We start from the raw sequence: 17,442 nt of genomic DNA, 5'->3' as shown, positions 1-17,442 counted from the left end.
ATGAATGCAATTATCCACCACTAATCTGCAATGCTTAACTCCTTTCACTCTCGCATTCCCTGATAACGACCCTCCACCCCCCCGGCGAAATGGTTGCCGAAATCTCACTTTCCCCCTTTTCTCTCTTCACTTTCTCACTTCGAAACCACCCCGGCCTCACTTTCCCCCTTTTCTCTCTTCACTTTCTTACTTCGCCGGCCTCACTTTCCCCCTTCTCTCTCTTCAGTTTCTCACTGCGCAACGGACCGGACTCACTTCCCCCCTTTTCTCTCTTCACTTTCTCACTGCGCAACGGGCCGACCTCACTTCCCACCTTTTCTCTCTTCAGTTTCTCTCTCTAACGGACATTTAACTTCAGTTTTGTTTCTCTTTCCGCTGCACGTGTGAACTAATTCATTTTTAATTAAAAATTAAAAAAACCGCTGCCATGTCACCTTTGTCAAATACTTGTCAAAAGTTTTTGTTGGAATATCATTATCCATTAGAAAACCAAACGTGGGAGGGGAGAACCTGTGAAGTCGAGATGTAAAAAGGCAATGTGGCTATTAAAACGTGGGGAGGATAAAAAACTTAAAGGGAATTCGAAATGGGAAAGCTAAAGTGCGGGAAATTAAAATTTGTTACAAAAATTGTCGATTTAAACCGTAATATTTTATAAGTAAAATATGGCAGTATTTAAAACGTCAATAAAATCACGATTAAAACTGCCACATTTTATATGTAAAATATGATGATTTAAAAAATGTCATATATTATAAAAAGTGACGATTTTAAATAATCATCATATTAAAATCGTCACAGTTTACACGTCTTTTTAATGATTTATTTAGCAAAATAGAATTTTTTTTGTGATAAAGTAAGGGTCCAACAAATAGACCCCGTTTGAATGGTAAAATATTGTTTAACCATGACAGGGTTGCTTGTACATTTTATTATTTCTTTGTTCTTGTATTATATTTGAAACTCTTCTGTTTAACTTTTTCATATGGCCACATGAATACGGTCCTATATTAGCCAGTTCTCTTCCAATATTCACTAGAAAATGTTAAAAGCTAGACTATGAAATATGCACACGGATTTCTTTTAAATCCAAATCCAGACTTCATTCTTTAAAAATTTATTTAAATATACAATACACACCAATATTAGGAGACTTGCACAACATCATTAACCAACACACAGACAAAGAAGCAACAAAAACTGTTTGAGACATTATTTTTTAGAAGGTTAGACCCAAACATTCAAACACTAATGAATGAGATTTTTCATTTCTTGCAAACGATTCCCAAGCCATAGGAAAACTTGGAGCAATCAAGGGTGGCCATGAACTCTGGAGTGAGTTGAGTGGGCTCAGTGTGATGGGAAGTAAGTGGAGAGAAGACACAAGAAGCACAGTTGGGAGAAAGCAAGGAGGTAGTCCTGTATTTGTCCTCTCCTCCAACAACAGGCATTGGAACACCAACCTTTGCAGGGTTCTCAAAATCTTCCCTATAAGTCCTTCCAAGCACACCATCCACCTTAGGAGACAACCCAAAGAACCTGAATTGAACTTCCAAGTGAGCAAAGCAATCATCCTCAGGCACTTGGTAGTTGTGAACTGCATCATCTTCTTTGGTCACTGGCACCACATTCACCAATATTTCAGCAACATCCTCTATGGTCACTATCACACTGTTCCTGGCAGCTACTCTCTCCACTTTCACATCTTTTTCTGGAGAGTGCCAAGAGGAGAGAGGGCCCTCAGGAAGAACCAAATGGTCTCCATTGTATGTGAATTTGAGATGGTCAACATCTTCATTCCATTGAGGTGTTTTGGGTGCTTCAAGTGATAAGCTTTTGGAGTTGAAGAGGATTCCAAGGGCTTGAATCCATGTGTAGTCTCTGGCTCTACCTTCTGGCCTGTGTCCAATGAAGCGAGCATTGATTTGAAGGGAAGAGTCTGAAACTAAAGAGAAGTGTTCATTGCTCTTTCCGTGGAAGTAGAATACTCTCCCATCCCCACCAATGAAACGCGGATCAAAGCAACCTGATCCTGGCGCATTGCAGTTTGGTTTCCGACCTTCAAATCACAAACACCAACTTTATATATCATGCTTGTTAATGCATCTTCATACACTACATTCCACACAAAAATCCTAACTATTTAAAAAAACCAAGTTTTAGACCATTTGAAAACCTTGCTCTACTTCAAATAACTAGCAAGGACAAATTGAAGGGTATAGAAAGAGAAAGAATGAAAAGATGGTTTGCCTTACTTCTGCATACAGCCCTGCATATGGGTTTGTCGCAATCAATGTGACAAACCTTAGCCTTAGGATCTGTTGATTCACTGCTGGGACACTCATTCGGACATCTAATGTATTTTCCATAGCATCGACTTCCTTTGGTGCTACATTGTCTGTAATAATATGCATTGGCCTGCACACTCAAACATGACACAAACAGTGACAAAGCAATTATGATTTTAGTGATCTCCATACTTAAACTTTTACTTGATGAAATATGAGAATCAGAGAAGAGAGTTAGGGCCAATTAATTGATGAAGCAACAGAGTCTCTTCCCAACTATTTATAGATGTAAAATGGCCTATGTTGCTTGCTTATTGTGAAGGTGGCTTTTGCAAACTTGTTGCCTAATCTATTTCTGGCTCTAAGTTAAAGCACGAACATGGGTTTGGATGATTGAATGAAGAATCCTCAAAGGGATTCACATAATTGTTGTCTTCTTATAGAAGGGTATATGAATTTGAAGGTGTTAACTGATTCCTTCAACTGCAAAATTGGTGTATCAACTTCTGAGCAATGGACATGGCAAGATTATGGGAAAATGGAGTGATGGAGTGAGAGTTCATAAAATGTTTAGCTTATTTTTGTTTGTTATGCACGTTTTGCACTCCTGACTTCTAGGTCGTGAATTGTGTGTATTATTTAGATACGATGCTCTTATCTACGTATGGTATTTATAACAAATGGATTCTCACGCAATTCTTGACCACAGAACCATAAACGCTGAAAAGCTGGCAATTTCTTGTTGCACCTCCCTATTATATGTCTTTGATGTTGTAATCTGAAATAAAAAAAAAATATTGAGTTATATAATAGAAACTTATTTAATTTTAAATTGTATAATTCAAAAGTTATTTTTAATTTTTTAAATTATACAATACGAAACTTTTTTTTTAAATACAATTTATAAATTATGTAATTTAAAAATGTAAAATTTCAAAGTATATAATTTAAAAATAAAAAAATAATTTTTAAATTGTACAATTAAAAATAATAAAAGAATTATATGAAAATGAGAAAAAAAAAATGGAAATGCAGGAAGAAACTGTTTGGAAAAGTAACATTGGGCAAAAACTCTCATATTAAACACTCAGAAAACAATTTCATTCAAATCTTTAAGACTTTTCTTATACTTTTTTTCTTCAGTCGGTTAATAGATTTTCCATTTCACTGGCATTTGATAACTTTCTTTATGAATTTTCAATTGTTGCAAAGAATTCTCAATTAAATGAATTTTCAAATTTATGTTGACTTCACTTTTTTTTTTACCCAAATCTTCGATTTCTTTATTTCTTATTCACTCTTATAACTTTATTGTATTTAAAAATATATATAAAGTTCTTTCAAATTTTAGAAATACTTAGATTTCCATATCTCTTAAATTTTACAACATCAACTCATCAAAATATAAAGTATAAAATTTTAATCATAACAAATTATTAAAAAGTCAAATATAAATAAAAACCTTTTTGATAATACACATAAAAAATTTATTTTAATATATTCTTTCTATTTTTCTTATCCATTTTATATTTTAAGTTTTTATTTTTATTACATGTTATTAACATAAAATGCTGATATTTTGAATTCATGTTTTGAGACTAGAGTTATGCGCTATCGTGTGTGTAACACACAATTTTAGTTGGAAGAAACCATAAACACAAGATATAGGGTAAAATAACATGAAAAGAATGAAAGTATGATATCAAAGCAAACATACCTACACCAAACAATTACACAATTTCAATGCTCACATGCAATTCACCAACATGCCTTGTGCATGATAACATGATCTGGTTTCGGGAGATTAAAAGTATTGAATTTGATTCAAAGATTATGCTCTTGCCACATGAATCTCTTGGTAGATTGGTGGATACACTTTACAAACATGTTCTATCATCGTCACATCCGCGTCATGTTATTTAGTTTGTCCACATCATTGGACCAACATTTGGGGTCTATAGTGACATTTTTGTCATTTTGTGGTCCTGAATAACATTTTTGTAAATATGAGTGGCATAATTGAGGGAAAACATTTTTTAGGGTTTGAGGAAGGTTTTGGAGACCACTTTTCAACCCCATTCTGATTTGACATTTTGGAGAGCACCCATTCTTGGGGTTTATGCATTTTCTTCTTCTTCCACACATTGGAGCTTATAGGTTCACATTTTTTGCGCATTGCCTCCTTTAATTTGTGTTTTTTTGTCTTCTTCTCTTCAATTTAATGATGCATTTTTATTTTGGATTAAGTGTTGATTCGAATTCCATGGTCAATTAATTCTATGCATTGATTCCTTGCAGAGAATGAAATGAAACCTTGATATTAGTGTTTTGTTTGGTTGAGTTTTGTTATTTCTCCGTTTTGAATTTGTGTTTGTGTTTTGAACGAAGAAACCAATGTGTTCATGCTTAATGAATTGTGACAGATTCATGAATATGTGCACTGCTTAATTGCCTATTGAACTCGTTGTTAACCTTCACTTAGTTGCTTAATTATGAGTTTCATGAGGACTAACATAACCAATTTAATTTGTAATATGTCATCGATGAAGTTTCATTTGAATCAAGGAATCAATATCATTTTCACTATTGTTTTATCAAATTTGCAATTACGTTTTATATCTATGTTGAATTTCTAAAATTGGTAACCCCCCTCTTTGTGTTGTGTTTGTATTTGGAACCTTTGAATTAAAGTAATGGTCACTGAAAAATAACCCTGGATTAACTCCTAAGTACTGCATTTAATTTTTTTAATTTGGTTAAGTACGACTTCAAACAACCCTTTGTCTAATTCTTTCACTCATACAGTTTTGTCTACTCTCATACTTAGTACTCTCGAAGCATATGTAACTATGTCACTTGTTAAGGCCCAATTTTGGCATGTTTTTTATACCTAAGTGCATTTCTTTTGGATGTTCTTTGGTTTTAATTCTTTTTTTAATTCATTTTAAATTTTCCTTTGAAAAAATTAAAGTTTATTTTTTAAAATATGTTAATAAAGTGTTTTTAGATAGTTTTTTATTGTTAGTTTGTAGTTTTGTAATTTCCAGTTTTGATCTGGAATCAAAGTTAGATTTTGAACGTATTTTTGAATGTTTTATTTTTTTTATTTTTGTTGTTTGATGATCGAATCTATTGTACAGTTAACTTGGGAAGACAACTTATGCAAATTTGTTTAAGTGATGTGAAATTAACAAAATTTTGATGCATGAACTTAAGGCAATTTGGTCTTGGTGCAAAGTTGAAGAGCTAAGTGCCAATCATTATTGGTATAACCTGTTGTGTTGTGTTAGATGGGTCACCAATTTATTGAGCTCACACTGATTGAATTAAAATCAATAAAAAAGGAGGTATGTTTATGGGCTTTCAGCCCATTATGCAATTTAAAATATGCAACCATTGCATCAGATTTGTTAAGAGAGGAAATAGAGTAAGAGATAGAGAGACATAAGTTATGAGTGACTCTTGTGAGAAAAGAAAGAAGTCATAAGAGAGAGTGAAGAACGAAGTAAAGAGCAACCAATTTATTCCGTGCAAGCCTGTGTAGAGAAGTTACTTTGGAGAAAAAAGTTTTATTCTTCATCTCATATATTGGGGTTCCTTTTGTTGTTTATTTAAAACACTCATTGAGGTTTGTTATCCACCTTGTTGGTGAAAAGCATAATGCTCTGCTGATCCTTTAAATCTCCAACCGAACTTATGTTGTACCCATTAGTTATTATTAGTGAACGTTTTTACTAGACTAGGTCCCGTGGATTTTTCCTTCATATTGAGATTTTCCGACATTTAAAAGTTTTAGTGTTTGTTGGTTTCTCTCTTCTCTAGTTTATGTATGTTATTATTTACATATTATTTATTTAGAGAAAATTTGATCTAAGTTTTACTTCCACTTGTTCATCTGTCAATTTTGAGACCTTCCCAAAATGCTGGACTAAGTTAGAGCTGAAGAAAAGAAAGTAAACTTGCCATTGGCAATGTGCACCAACCAGTGGAATAATAAGGAAACTAACTTGCTTTTAATGGTTGGAAACCAAATGGTGAACTTCTGCATGCTTGAGTGATCAACAGCTGAGTGGAAAAGTTTCTCATGGAACATGGACCAAGATGTCAAAAGCTGATTGGTAGGGAATTGAATCTGTCTGGTGAAAGGATCCGTACCCGGCTGTGTGTCTTTCTGGACCCGAGTGAGACTTACTACCTCTAGTTGTGAACATTCTACTTTAGCTTTGGTTTGAACATTGAATTGTGATTTCTGATTTCAAATCCAGTTCCAAGTATTGTTTCATGATTGTTTCTACATTTGATTCATGTTTGTGCATTCAATTACGTATTCACTTCTTACTTTTCCAGTTCTTATCTTTAGTTAAGTTTTCTAGTTGGTTAGTCTTAGGAACTATTAATTATGCACTTGTTTTCGTTAATTCTCGATTTTAATATTCAATTAACACTGTTCTACACTTGTTTCCATGTTGGTATCATAATTCCATCCGTAGCACATCATATAAATATATTCTGCATCACATCTCACAAAAATACACTTTGTTGTCAAACTGATGTTGTAACTTTCGTTTAAGAGTTTTTGTTGGCAGACTTAGTTTTAAGTATGATTTAGTGAATTTTGCATTGTTTCCCAGTTATGCATGCATATCATAAGCAATTTTAGATATCTAGACTTCTTCTACACGTTAGCATTGCATAAATTAAATACATTTTTATGGTAAACTTGATCACTCATTCTTTTTTACAGCAGTGCAATCTAATGAAATATAATGTCAAATTAGTTTGCTAATTAGGTCCAACAAATTTCAGAACTTGTGCTTCCAATTCTAAATATTGCATCTAACAAAATATAATGTTAAACTTCATCAGAATTACTATGTAAGAAAGATGGAGATTCTTCACGTGATATATTTTATCTAAAATCCTTGAGAAAAAAATATCTTATTTATTATCTTCGCATTCTGAAATAAAAATTATATGATGTTATCATAAAATCTATACATAAAATATTTAATTCTTTTAAAATATTTAACAATATAATTTTATTCAGCCTAGAAAACCTAAAGTATTTACAACTATACTATATATAACTAAACATGACACCCAAGATATACATGTATGACACTTTTTAACGTCTTTATATGTTTCTTCGTAAGATACTACCTTTCTTCGTACTAATAACTTTCTCTTTCAATCGAAAACTTTCGATATGTCATCCAACTATACTAAAGTATTTAACTATATAATTTTATTTAGCACACAAAATATGAAGTACTTACAACTACTTTAATTTCACTGTGAAAACATGATATTCAATGTTATGTAATTATGGAATTTTATTTAGCGCACAAAAATAAAGTACTTACAACTACATTATTTATATACTATTAAATATGACACCTAAAGATGACAAATAAACATGTTCCCGTGGGTATTGTCCGAACCCGTTCCCGTTTTGACGAGAAATTCTCATATTGACTGGGTATGGATATGGGTATGGAGAATTCCCGATTTTTTCAATTGGGTATGAGGATGGGGATGGGGATGTACATATCCTCGCCATAATACCCGTCCCCGCCATATCTCCATCATCGTTTAAATTATTAAAATATTCACAACTGATTAAGTAACCTATATATATATATATATATATATATATATATATATATATATATATATATATATATATATATATATTTCTATTTTTTATTTATTTTAATTATTTGGTTTGTTATGAAAATCATTCGTATCTCCAATATATTTTTTATCTTATCATAACATTTATGTAATTATGTTAAAATGATGTATGTCAATTAAAAAAAAAATCTTTCTAAAATTTGAATATTTCTATTATTTTTTAATATTTTTATTTATTGTATATTTTTCTCTCACATGAGAATGTTTAATACTCTCAATTTAAGTGTTTAATAACATAAACATTTCATTTACTAGGTAATATAAAAAAATTACTTATTATATTATTGATTTTTGTTTCATTTGAAGAACTTTTTTGTTTCGCTAAAACATTTTTTGTTATTTCTCAACCACCATTGAGTATATATGTTGATATTTGAAAATTTTTCTTAGATCTATAAGATATTTTTCATATTATCCCACCCTTAATTATACATTTGTTTTCCTTTGTGCGATTCCTTTCAATAGTCTCCAAATTGTTTATAAGACACACATTTGTTAATTTTTTAATATTTTTATTTTTTGTTTATTTTCATCATGTAGAATACTATTTTGATATATTTTATCTAATTTTTATTTACTACAGTATAAAAATTTAATGTAATTGCCATGAATAATTTTTTATCACCATCCAACATATATTGAAGTTCAAAAGATACAAGATCTATGTTAAAATTTTATTATTATGTTTATTATTTGTTCTTTGCGTCATTTTGATCAAGTGATGTATTATAACTTTTATTAGTGTATAAAAAAGAGATTCATTATAATTTAAAAAATTGAAGTAAACAAACATTTAATATATTTTAATTTGATTTTTTTTCCTTTTATATTTTTTTTAAAACAATTCTAAATTTTATCAACTAGGTTTCATTAATGTTTGTAAATTTAATAAATGTTTTGGTTCTCATGAAATTTTATTTTGTATTCTAATCTAAAACGTAAACAATTATAATTTATTTTAAAGTATTTGATATCGAAAAAAGAATCATCCTTCTAATATTGAATATTTGATAATATTATGTTTCTTTTACCCAGTGGGGATGGAGATGAGACAAAAGTTTGATACCCGTTGGGTTTGGGTATGGGGATGAGGATGAATTTTTTTTATGGGAATGGGTATGGGATAGCGAAACCCGTCCCCGCCTCGTTGTTATCCCTAATGACATATTTCTCCAACTCATGAGAAATATGTTATTCATTCACTTAAATGTTTACATGTTAGAATTAATTTTATTATGTGACTCATTTGAAATATTATGATGGACACAATTGTGATTTAATAAGATATAAGGACCTATTGATTATTATGGAAAGTCGTAATAAACCAAAAATAAAGATAAAATAAAGCCTAAGCAAACTTAATGGACAATGACTTATAAAAGGAGACTAGGGTTTTGTCTATGCCCATAAGATTCTTTCATAATAAGCCATAAAGAAAAAGATTGTGAGAGGAGAAGAAAGGCAAAGAGATAGATATTGGAAAAGGAGGTCAAGAACCGAGATTCAAGAAGCACCTCATTGGGTCTATCATGGATCAAGATTAATATCTTATTATGATTGGTGTGAACGTGTGAGAATCATGAATCTTAAAATCTTAGAATAGTCTTCGATAATGAGTTTTTATTGCATGAAAACTACAAATTTAATTTACATTACATGCATGACACACTTTTTAATATGATTTTTTCTAGAAGATGCTAACCTTTACTTGATACACAGTGAAGTATTGATGGGTTATATTTTATATAGAGGTAGTCATTCCGAGATTGTAGTTATATATGTGTTGTGACATTAGTCTTACATACATAAGGTATTTGATACCAATTTTAACCAAAAACTTTAAGACAACGACTTCATGGATTTTTTTTCTCTTATATAGTGTTTAATTTTTGTTTTTTCTATCCAATGTGTGATTTTAACTCATTTAGATTTTTCCAACAAGTATAAAATCTTTCGGGCAAACATTAGCATTATAAAAGTCTATCTACACATGCAACGACGGAGCATGGAAGGGGCAGGCGAGGCCACGGCCCCCCCTCCCCCAAATTTTTTTTTATATTTTTTGCTTTATTTTTTATTTATTTATTTTTAAATTATATAAATTTTTAAAATCTTTTAAACTATTTATATTTTTTAAATTAAATAATATTAGATTCAAAATTAATACAAATTAAATTAAGTATTTTTTTATTTATTTTATAAAGTGCAATAATAAATAATAAAATTAAAAATTAAAAATATAAAGAAATAAAATTATTAAGATATTTTTTTATTTTTTCTTTCATTGTATTTTGAGTTTATTTATATGTTCTATTCTTCTCTCGTACTTATTTATTTTCTTTTCTTACTAAAAAAAGTTAGACATAAACTCAATATTTTTATCCTTATTTTTTCATATTTTCTCTTTTATTATTAAATAAATAAATAAGGTAATTTTCTCTTATCTCACTTGATAGTGAACTATTTGTTTAACATTTAGCATTATTTTTTATCTCATGACCTTATTTATTTTTTATTAATATAGAAGAAGAAACAATGTACTATGTGATTTTTCATAGTCGATTTTTAATTGTAACTTAATCATCATAGTTTTTTTTTAGTAATTATGTCTCTCAACTTTTGATTAGATTACGATAAATTATTTTTTAGTCTTAGATTTTTTTTAAATAGTTATATTAATGAAAAATAAATAAATTTATTTTTTAAAATTGATAGAGAAACTATGAAAACATGATAATGTGGTTGTTTATCGCATAACAATGAAATGAAAGCTTGTGAATATTTTTTGAATCAAATGAATGTAAATAAAATGGAAGATGAATATTTTATAGAAAATATGATTATTTACATCGAAAAAAGTAACTGAAAAAATTAATTATAATTCAATTACCATGAGTTTAAAAATATGAAAAAACGATAAATATTCCTTTAGATATGTGTAATTTCTTTGATAATTATAAATATATTAGATTGTGTATTATTTTTATTAAATTATTTACAATAATATTAAATATATAAATTCTGAGTATATTATTTTGACTCCCGCAAAAATTTTGGTGAAGATCCCTCGTTGTACATATGCTACATGTATGAGGTAGTCCTATTCCTAACACTTTAGCATAATCATATATTACAATTTACGTAAATTTTACACATTGACTCACTTTTTTATTTCTTTTTCTTATAAATAAAACAATACTCATATAAAAGTTAATATACATTATAATTTATAGTTTAAAATTAGAGTATGTAAGGTGATGACATACAAATCATCATAATTAATGAAAATGACACATAAAACATCTATAATCCATTCATCTTAGACTTAAATTAAAATTATCCAAAGAATATTTGGATTCCAAAAAATAATTATACGTTATTCCATACACGTACTTTGAGCCGGATTGAATAGAAGTTGGGTGATGACCGGGTATTCTTCTATTAGAAAAATAACCCTGCAACACAAATTTATGTTCATATGTTATCTATCATATTAATAAAAATTAAACTTAAACCTTCTATCTTTGCTGTAAGTAATTTTAATATAACTAAACAACAAAGTAAAAAATATTTTTCGTCTCATTATTTTGTAGATAAAAGTTTTGCATTATTGATATATGGAATTTTCTTTTCCTATAATTTTAATATTTCTCTAACGTAAATAATTAATTCATTAAATAAGATAATAAAAAAACAATTATTTATTAAAAGTAAAAGATGACAATAAACACAATAATATATTATGAATATTATAAAAAATGTTAGTAATTAATTGTTCCCTGGTAATGATGAGCTAACATAATGATATCTAATCTAAAATTTAATTTTAAATTTATGTTTCTCTATATCTGACTTAGTCATTATTTATTTTTTTGTATTTTGATGTATTTGTATACACCCCTTTTCATATACTTTATATGATGTACCGCAGAGGGTTCATTTTAGTGCTAATGTGCATGAAGATACGTGAATACATTTTTCAGTAATACATGCATTTTGCACAACTAAGTTAAGTAAATATGAAAAAGTAAAAGTGGAGACTTTCTTTTTATGCTTAATGGAAAAGCTGTGTTTATAATAAATAAGAGATAAATTGTACTTTAAAAAGATAATAAGCATATACTTATGGACGGTAAAATGTTTTCTTCTTCCTTTCTTTTTGTCAAGGAAACGCGTGAGCCTTACGAAATCATTTATATAGAATTAAGCAACAATATATTTCAACATGTAAGATCTAGGATTATAATTTTAGTTGTAACTTTAGTTTATATTATTTATTATTTGAATTAAGAATTATTTTATGTAATTTTAATTTATTAATTACTAATTATTTTTAATTTATAATTTATTTACTTTTTTATTTTAAATATTACGTGAGAAAACAGCAAATATAATGCTTTTCTTCTATATATGTAGAGTCTTAAAACGATAACTATAATATGTTTTCTGTTTTTATTTAACTTAAAATAATAAATAATTACGAATAATTAAACTGAACGTAAAATAAATTTATACATTAAGTGATAACAATTTCATAAAAAATATTCAAGATAAAAATTATTAATAATTTAAAATCAAGAAACTAAACCTAAAAGATTGCAAGATTTCTATGTCGAAAATAAAATAGTAATTTAGTGTTATATATCATCATGTACAAGAAAACATCCTAAATTTATAATTAATATATTATCTCACCCTCTCACATGGCCTAGTTCCTTATCTTTCCCATAATCTTGCCATGTCCATTGCTCAGAAGTTGATACACCAATTTTGCAGTTGAAGGAATCAGTTAACACCTTCAAATTCATATACCCTTCTATAAGAAGACAACAATTATGTGAATCCCTTTGAGGATTCTTCATTCAATCATCCAAACCCATGTTCGTGCTTTAACTTAGAGCCAGAAATAGATTAGGCAACAAGTTTGCAAAAGCCACCTTCACAATAAGCAAGCAACATAGGCCATTTTACATCTATAAATAGTTGGGAAGAGACTCTGTTGCTTCATCAATTAATTGGCCCTAACTCTCTTCTCTGATTCTCATATTTCATCAAGTAAAAGTTTAAGTATGGAGATCACTAAAATCATAATTGCTTTGTCACTGTTTGTGTCATGTTTGAGTGTGCAGGCCAATGCATATTATTACAGACAATGTAGCACCAAAGGAAGTCGATGCTATGGAAAATACATTAGATGTCCGAATGAGTGTCCCAGCAGTGAATCAACAGATCCTAAGGCTAAGGTTTGTCACATTGATTGCGACAAACCCATATGCAGGGCTGTATGCAGAAGTAAGGCAAACCATCTTTTCATTCTTTCTCTTTCTATACCCTTCAATTTGTCCTTGCTAGTTATTTGAAGTAGAGCAAGGTTTTCAAATGGTCTAAAACTTGGTTTTTTTAAATAGTTAGGATTTTTGTGTGGAATGTAGTGTATGAAGATGCATTAACAAGCATGATATATAAAGTTGGTGTTTGTGATTTGAAGGTCGGAAACCAAACTGCAATGCGCCAGGATCAGGTTGCTTTGATCCGCGTTTCATTGGTGGGGATGGGAGAGTATTCTACTTCCACGGAAAGAGCAATGAACACTTCTCTTTAGTTTCAGACTCTTCCCTTCAAATCAATGCTCGCTTCATTGGACACAGGCCAGAAGGTAGAGCCAGAGACTACACATGGATTCAAGCCCTTGGAATCCTCTTCAACTCCAAAAGCTTATCACTTGAAGCACCCAAAACACCTCAATGGAATGAAGATGTTGACCATCTCAAATTCACATACAATGGAGACCATTTGGTTCTTCCTGAGGGCCCTCTCTCCTCTTGGCACTCTCCAGAAAAAGATGTGAAAGTGGAGAGAGTAGCTGCCAGGAACAGTGTGATAGTGACCATAGAGGATGTTGCTGAAATATTGGTGAATGTGGTGCCAGTGACCAAAGAAGATGATGCAGTTCACAACTACCAAGTGCCTGAGGATGATTGCTTTGCTCACTTGGAAGTTCAATTCAGGTTCTTTGGGTTGTCTCCTAAGGTGGATGGTGTGCTTGGAAGGACTTATAGGGAAGATTTTGAGAACCCTGCAAAGGTTGGTGTTCCAATGCCTGTTGTTGGAGGAGAGGACAAATACAGGACTACCTCCTTGCTTTCTCCCAACTGTGCTTCTTGTGTCTTCTCTCCACTTACTTCCCATCACACTGAGCCCACTCAACTCACTCCAGAGTTCATGGCCACCCTTGATTGCTCCAAGTTTTCCTATGGCTTGGGAATCGTTTGCAAGAAATGAAAACCCTCATTCATTAGTGTTGTCAAAAATGAATAAGCCTATTACTTTGTTGTATTTCTAAAATTAATGTCTGAAAAGTTGTTACTTCTTTGTTGTATTTCAATGTTCTGTGAGTCCTGTATTTGAATAAAAGTTTTAAAATATAACACAACTGAAAAGTACAAATCCACAACCTTCATTAAGGCAGAAACATTAATATGACTCTTTGAACGATACCTATCATGCCAAGTTCCATCAAATCAATTATATTATCTTCTTGATATACAATTTATTACCAGATTATAGATTTATTAATGAACCTATCAGAACTATCAATGCCATTACTTATAATTTACTCTTATTTGTCACCTAACCCAAAAGGTGCTTGTGGTATGTAGGAATCTGAAATAGAAGCCCTTTGGGAAAAGGAATAAAGAAAAGGCTAATGAAAATTAATCTAGCAGATAATAAGTCTATTTCTAGAATCTCAGAAACAGGGAAAAAAGGGAAATACTTTGTGTACACTCCAAATCCCATCTATATAAGAGAGAGACAGAAATAGAAAAGAGAAATTTGATCAGTGATTATGGGAATCCTGGTGAGTTGTACATGCAGCTGTTATAAACTATTTCGAGATTGTTGCATTAAATGATCCCTGCCTTACTGGTTGAGAAACCTTGGCTTGTTTACAATTCGTTTTTGGTAGGCAACCACATGTTAAGTGCACACAAAACTTGTTTTTTGTGAATCTTCTTCCTTGTTGCTTCATACAATCCCTCCTCTTCTGTCTACATTGAGTTGCAACATGGCTGCGGCTATCCTTGAAATTGTGCTTGAGAATTTGGATTCACTCGAGCTTGGACTATGCTTGGGTTTCAATCAAGACATTAAAAGGCTTGCCAGTTTGCTCGCTACAATCATGTCAATCTCTCTTATTGTCTTGTGGGGGAAAGGGTTCTTCCGTCTTGGTAACCACACGCCTCCCAAACACAGTTACAGCTAGCATAGGAACAGTGCCTCCTCATGAATTACCGGTGTTATCTTATAATCATTGTTGGGAAATTTTTAAAGAACATGCCTTTGGAGTAAATGAGGTACAACAGGAAGGGCTTGTGGCAACAGGGATGGAGATAGTTAAGAAGTGTAGGGGAGTGCCTCTTGCAGTGAAAACAATGGGAGGCATGTTGGGTTTCAAAAGAGAGCAAAAAGAATGGTTCTATGTCAAGGAAAGCAACCTGTGGAGTTTACAACAACATGAAAAAAACTCGTGTAATACCTGTCTTGAGATTAAGTTACTTAGACTTACCAATGAAACTCAGACAGTGTTTTGCATATTGTGCAAGATTTCCCAAAGGTGAAACAATAAGTAAGGAAGATTTAATTGAACAATGGATGGGTAATAGATTCATTCCATCCGGTGAAACGTTTGATGCTGAAGATACGGGTGATTCTACGTGGAATGAGTTATACTGGAGATCATTATTTCAAGATATTGAAACAGATGAACTTGGTAATGATGAAACTTGTCCACGATCTTGCACAATTTCTTGCAAAAGATGTTTGTTGCATTACAGATGACAATGATGTAACTACCTTGCCTGACACAATCCACCATCTCGCAGATCATAGAGCTGCGTGGGGTGTATCCGAGGAATCCATTAATTCAATGCAGTTGCATCAAATAAAATCTTTGAGAACCTATATTGGCCAACTTTACCCTGTTGTTTTCAAATGCTACACTTTGCGTGTGCTTTGGTGCACAGCAGTGAAAGAATTATCCAATTCAATTCATCATTTGAAACATCTAAGATACTTAAATCTCTCACAGGGCAACTTTAAAACTCTTCCAGAATCATTAGGAAAACTGTGGAATTTGCATATACTGAAACTAGACTATTGCTATCGTCTCAAACAGTTGCCAAACAGATTAACACGCTTAAAAGCTCTACAACAACTCTCTTTGAAGGATTGCTACAACCTATCAAGCTTGCCCCCTCATTTGGGGAAGTTAACTTCCCTAAAGAAATTAAGCGCTTATTTCGTTGGCAGTGAAAGAGGGTTCCATTTAGCAGAGGTAGGGCCACTAAAACTCAAAGGGTATCTTCACATAAAGCATCTTGAAAAGGTGAAAAGTGTCACAGATGCCAAAGAAGCCAACTTGTCAAATAAGCAACTTAACAAGTTGTATTAGTCATGGGATGAAAACGAAGAATCCGAGTTACAACAAAACGTTGAGGAGATTCTTGAAGCCCTTCAACCTGATACACAACAACTCAAAAATTTGACATTGCAAGGATACAAAGGTGCAAACTTTCCACTGTGGATGTCAAGTTCTTCTTCCCTCAAGGAATTAGCAATAGTGGGGTGTCGAAAATTCAACGTGTCATCAGGTTTTCGATGCGTTGAGGATTTGTTAGTTTACCGATGCAAAGAGGTGGAACATATGCATGAGAGTTTACAACGTATGACTTCTTTACACACGTTGAGATTATGGGATCTTCCGAACGTGGAATCCCTGTCTGGGTGCTTTGCGAACCTTCCTTTGCTTCATAGTTTATCATTACTTGATCTACCAAAGCTGAAATCCTTGCCTGACTGCTTTGGACGCCTTCCCTTGCTTGGGAGTTTAACATTGCGGGATCTTCCGAACGTGGAATCCTTGCCTGATTGCTTCGGGAACTGGTTATTGATGACTGTTCCAAGTTGTCGTGTCTTCCTAAGAGCCTGGACCTGAAAAGTTTGGAAGAATTGGAGATTTACAATTGCCCTTCGCTACATCTGAGAAGGGAAGAGGAAAATTGATCTCCTTCCAGAAATTAAAGTGGTCGCTCATGTTAAGAAAGGTAAAATCTTTTTCTTTTTTAAATTGAAAATGGTTCTTAAATTGTAAGAAGTGAACTTTTTTTCTTAATTGAAAATACTGTTTTTAAATTTTGTTTCATGGGTCTTAGCTTTCTGGTTCCATGTTAATTAAGTGTTTAAGGTTAATGTGTGTCTTTGATCGATTAAATTAGTCACCATTTTACTGTTAGCTTTGTAAATTCGTATAAATATGTTGATCATATTAGATGAATTAACGGAAAGATCATATATTATTATAATCTGTATAATTCTTCTTAAAAGAAACCTTGCAATAAATATTATATATATATATATATATATATATATATATATATATATATATATATATATATATTCA

At 31.3% G+C, this 17,442-nt stretch overlaps 2 protein-coding genes and 1 pseudogene across 2 annotated transcripts; 2 read left to right on the top strand and 1 right to left on the bottom strand.

Annotated features, from left to right (window-relative positions):
- Positions 1-1,101: 1,101 nt before the first annotated feature.
- LOC114170593 lies at positions 1,102-2,793 on the bottom strand. Its single transcript, XM_028056103.1, has 2 exons — positions 2,256-2,793; positions 1,102-2,059 (listed from the first exon to the last, which is right to left on the bottom strand). The coding sequence occupies exons 1-2, from the start codon at positions 2,476-2,478 to the stop codon at positions 1,266-1,268; spliced, it is 1,017 nt and encodes a 338-aa protein (XP_027911904.1). The 5' UTR covers positions 2,479-2,793; the 3' UTR covers positions 1,102-1,265.
- Positions 2,794-12,736: 9,943 nt separating this feature from the next.
- LOC114170596 lies at positions 12,737-14,372 on the top strand. The gene is made up of 2 exons (XM_028056106.1): positions 12,737-13,274; positions 13,471-14,372. The coding sequence occupies exons 1-2, from the start codon at positions 13,052-13,054 to the stop codon at positions 14,262-14,264; spliced, it is 1,017 nt and encodes a 338-aa protein (XP_027911907.1). The 5' UTR covers positions 12,737-13,051; the 3' UTR covers positions 14,265-14,372.
- Positions 14,373-14,829: 457 nt separating this feature from the next.
- Positions 14,830-16,977, top strand: LOC114170194 (annotated as a pseudogene).
- The last annotated feature ends 465 nt before the right edge of the window (positions 16,978-17,442 follow it).

This window comes from Vigna unguiculata, chromosome 11 (genome assembly GCF_004118075.2).
Source record: "Vigna unguiculata cultivar IT97K-499-35 chromosome 11, ASM411807v1, whole genome shotgun sequence".
In the NCBI taxonomy this organism is placed as follows: Eukaryota; Viridiplantae; Streptophyta; class Magnoliopsida; order Fabales; family Fabaceae; genus Vigna; species Vigna unguiculata.
This window is presented reverse-complemented; position numbering and strand designations above follow the sequence as displayed.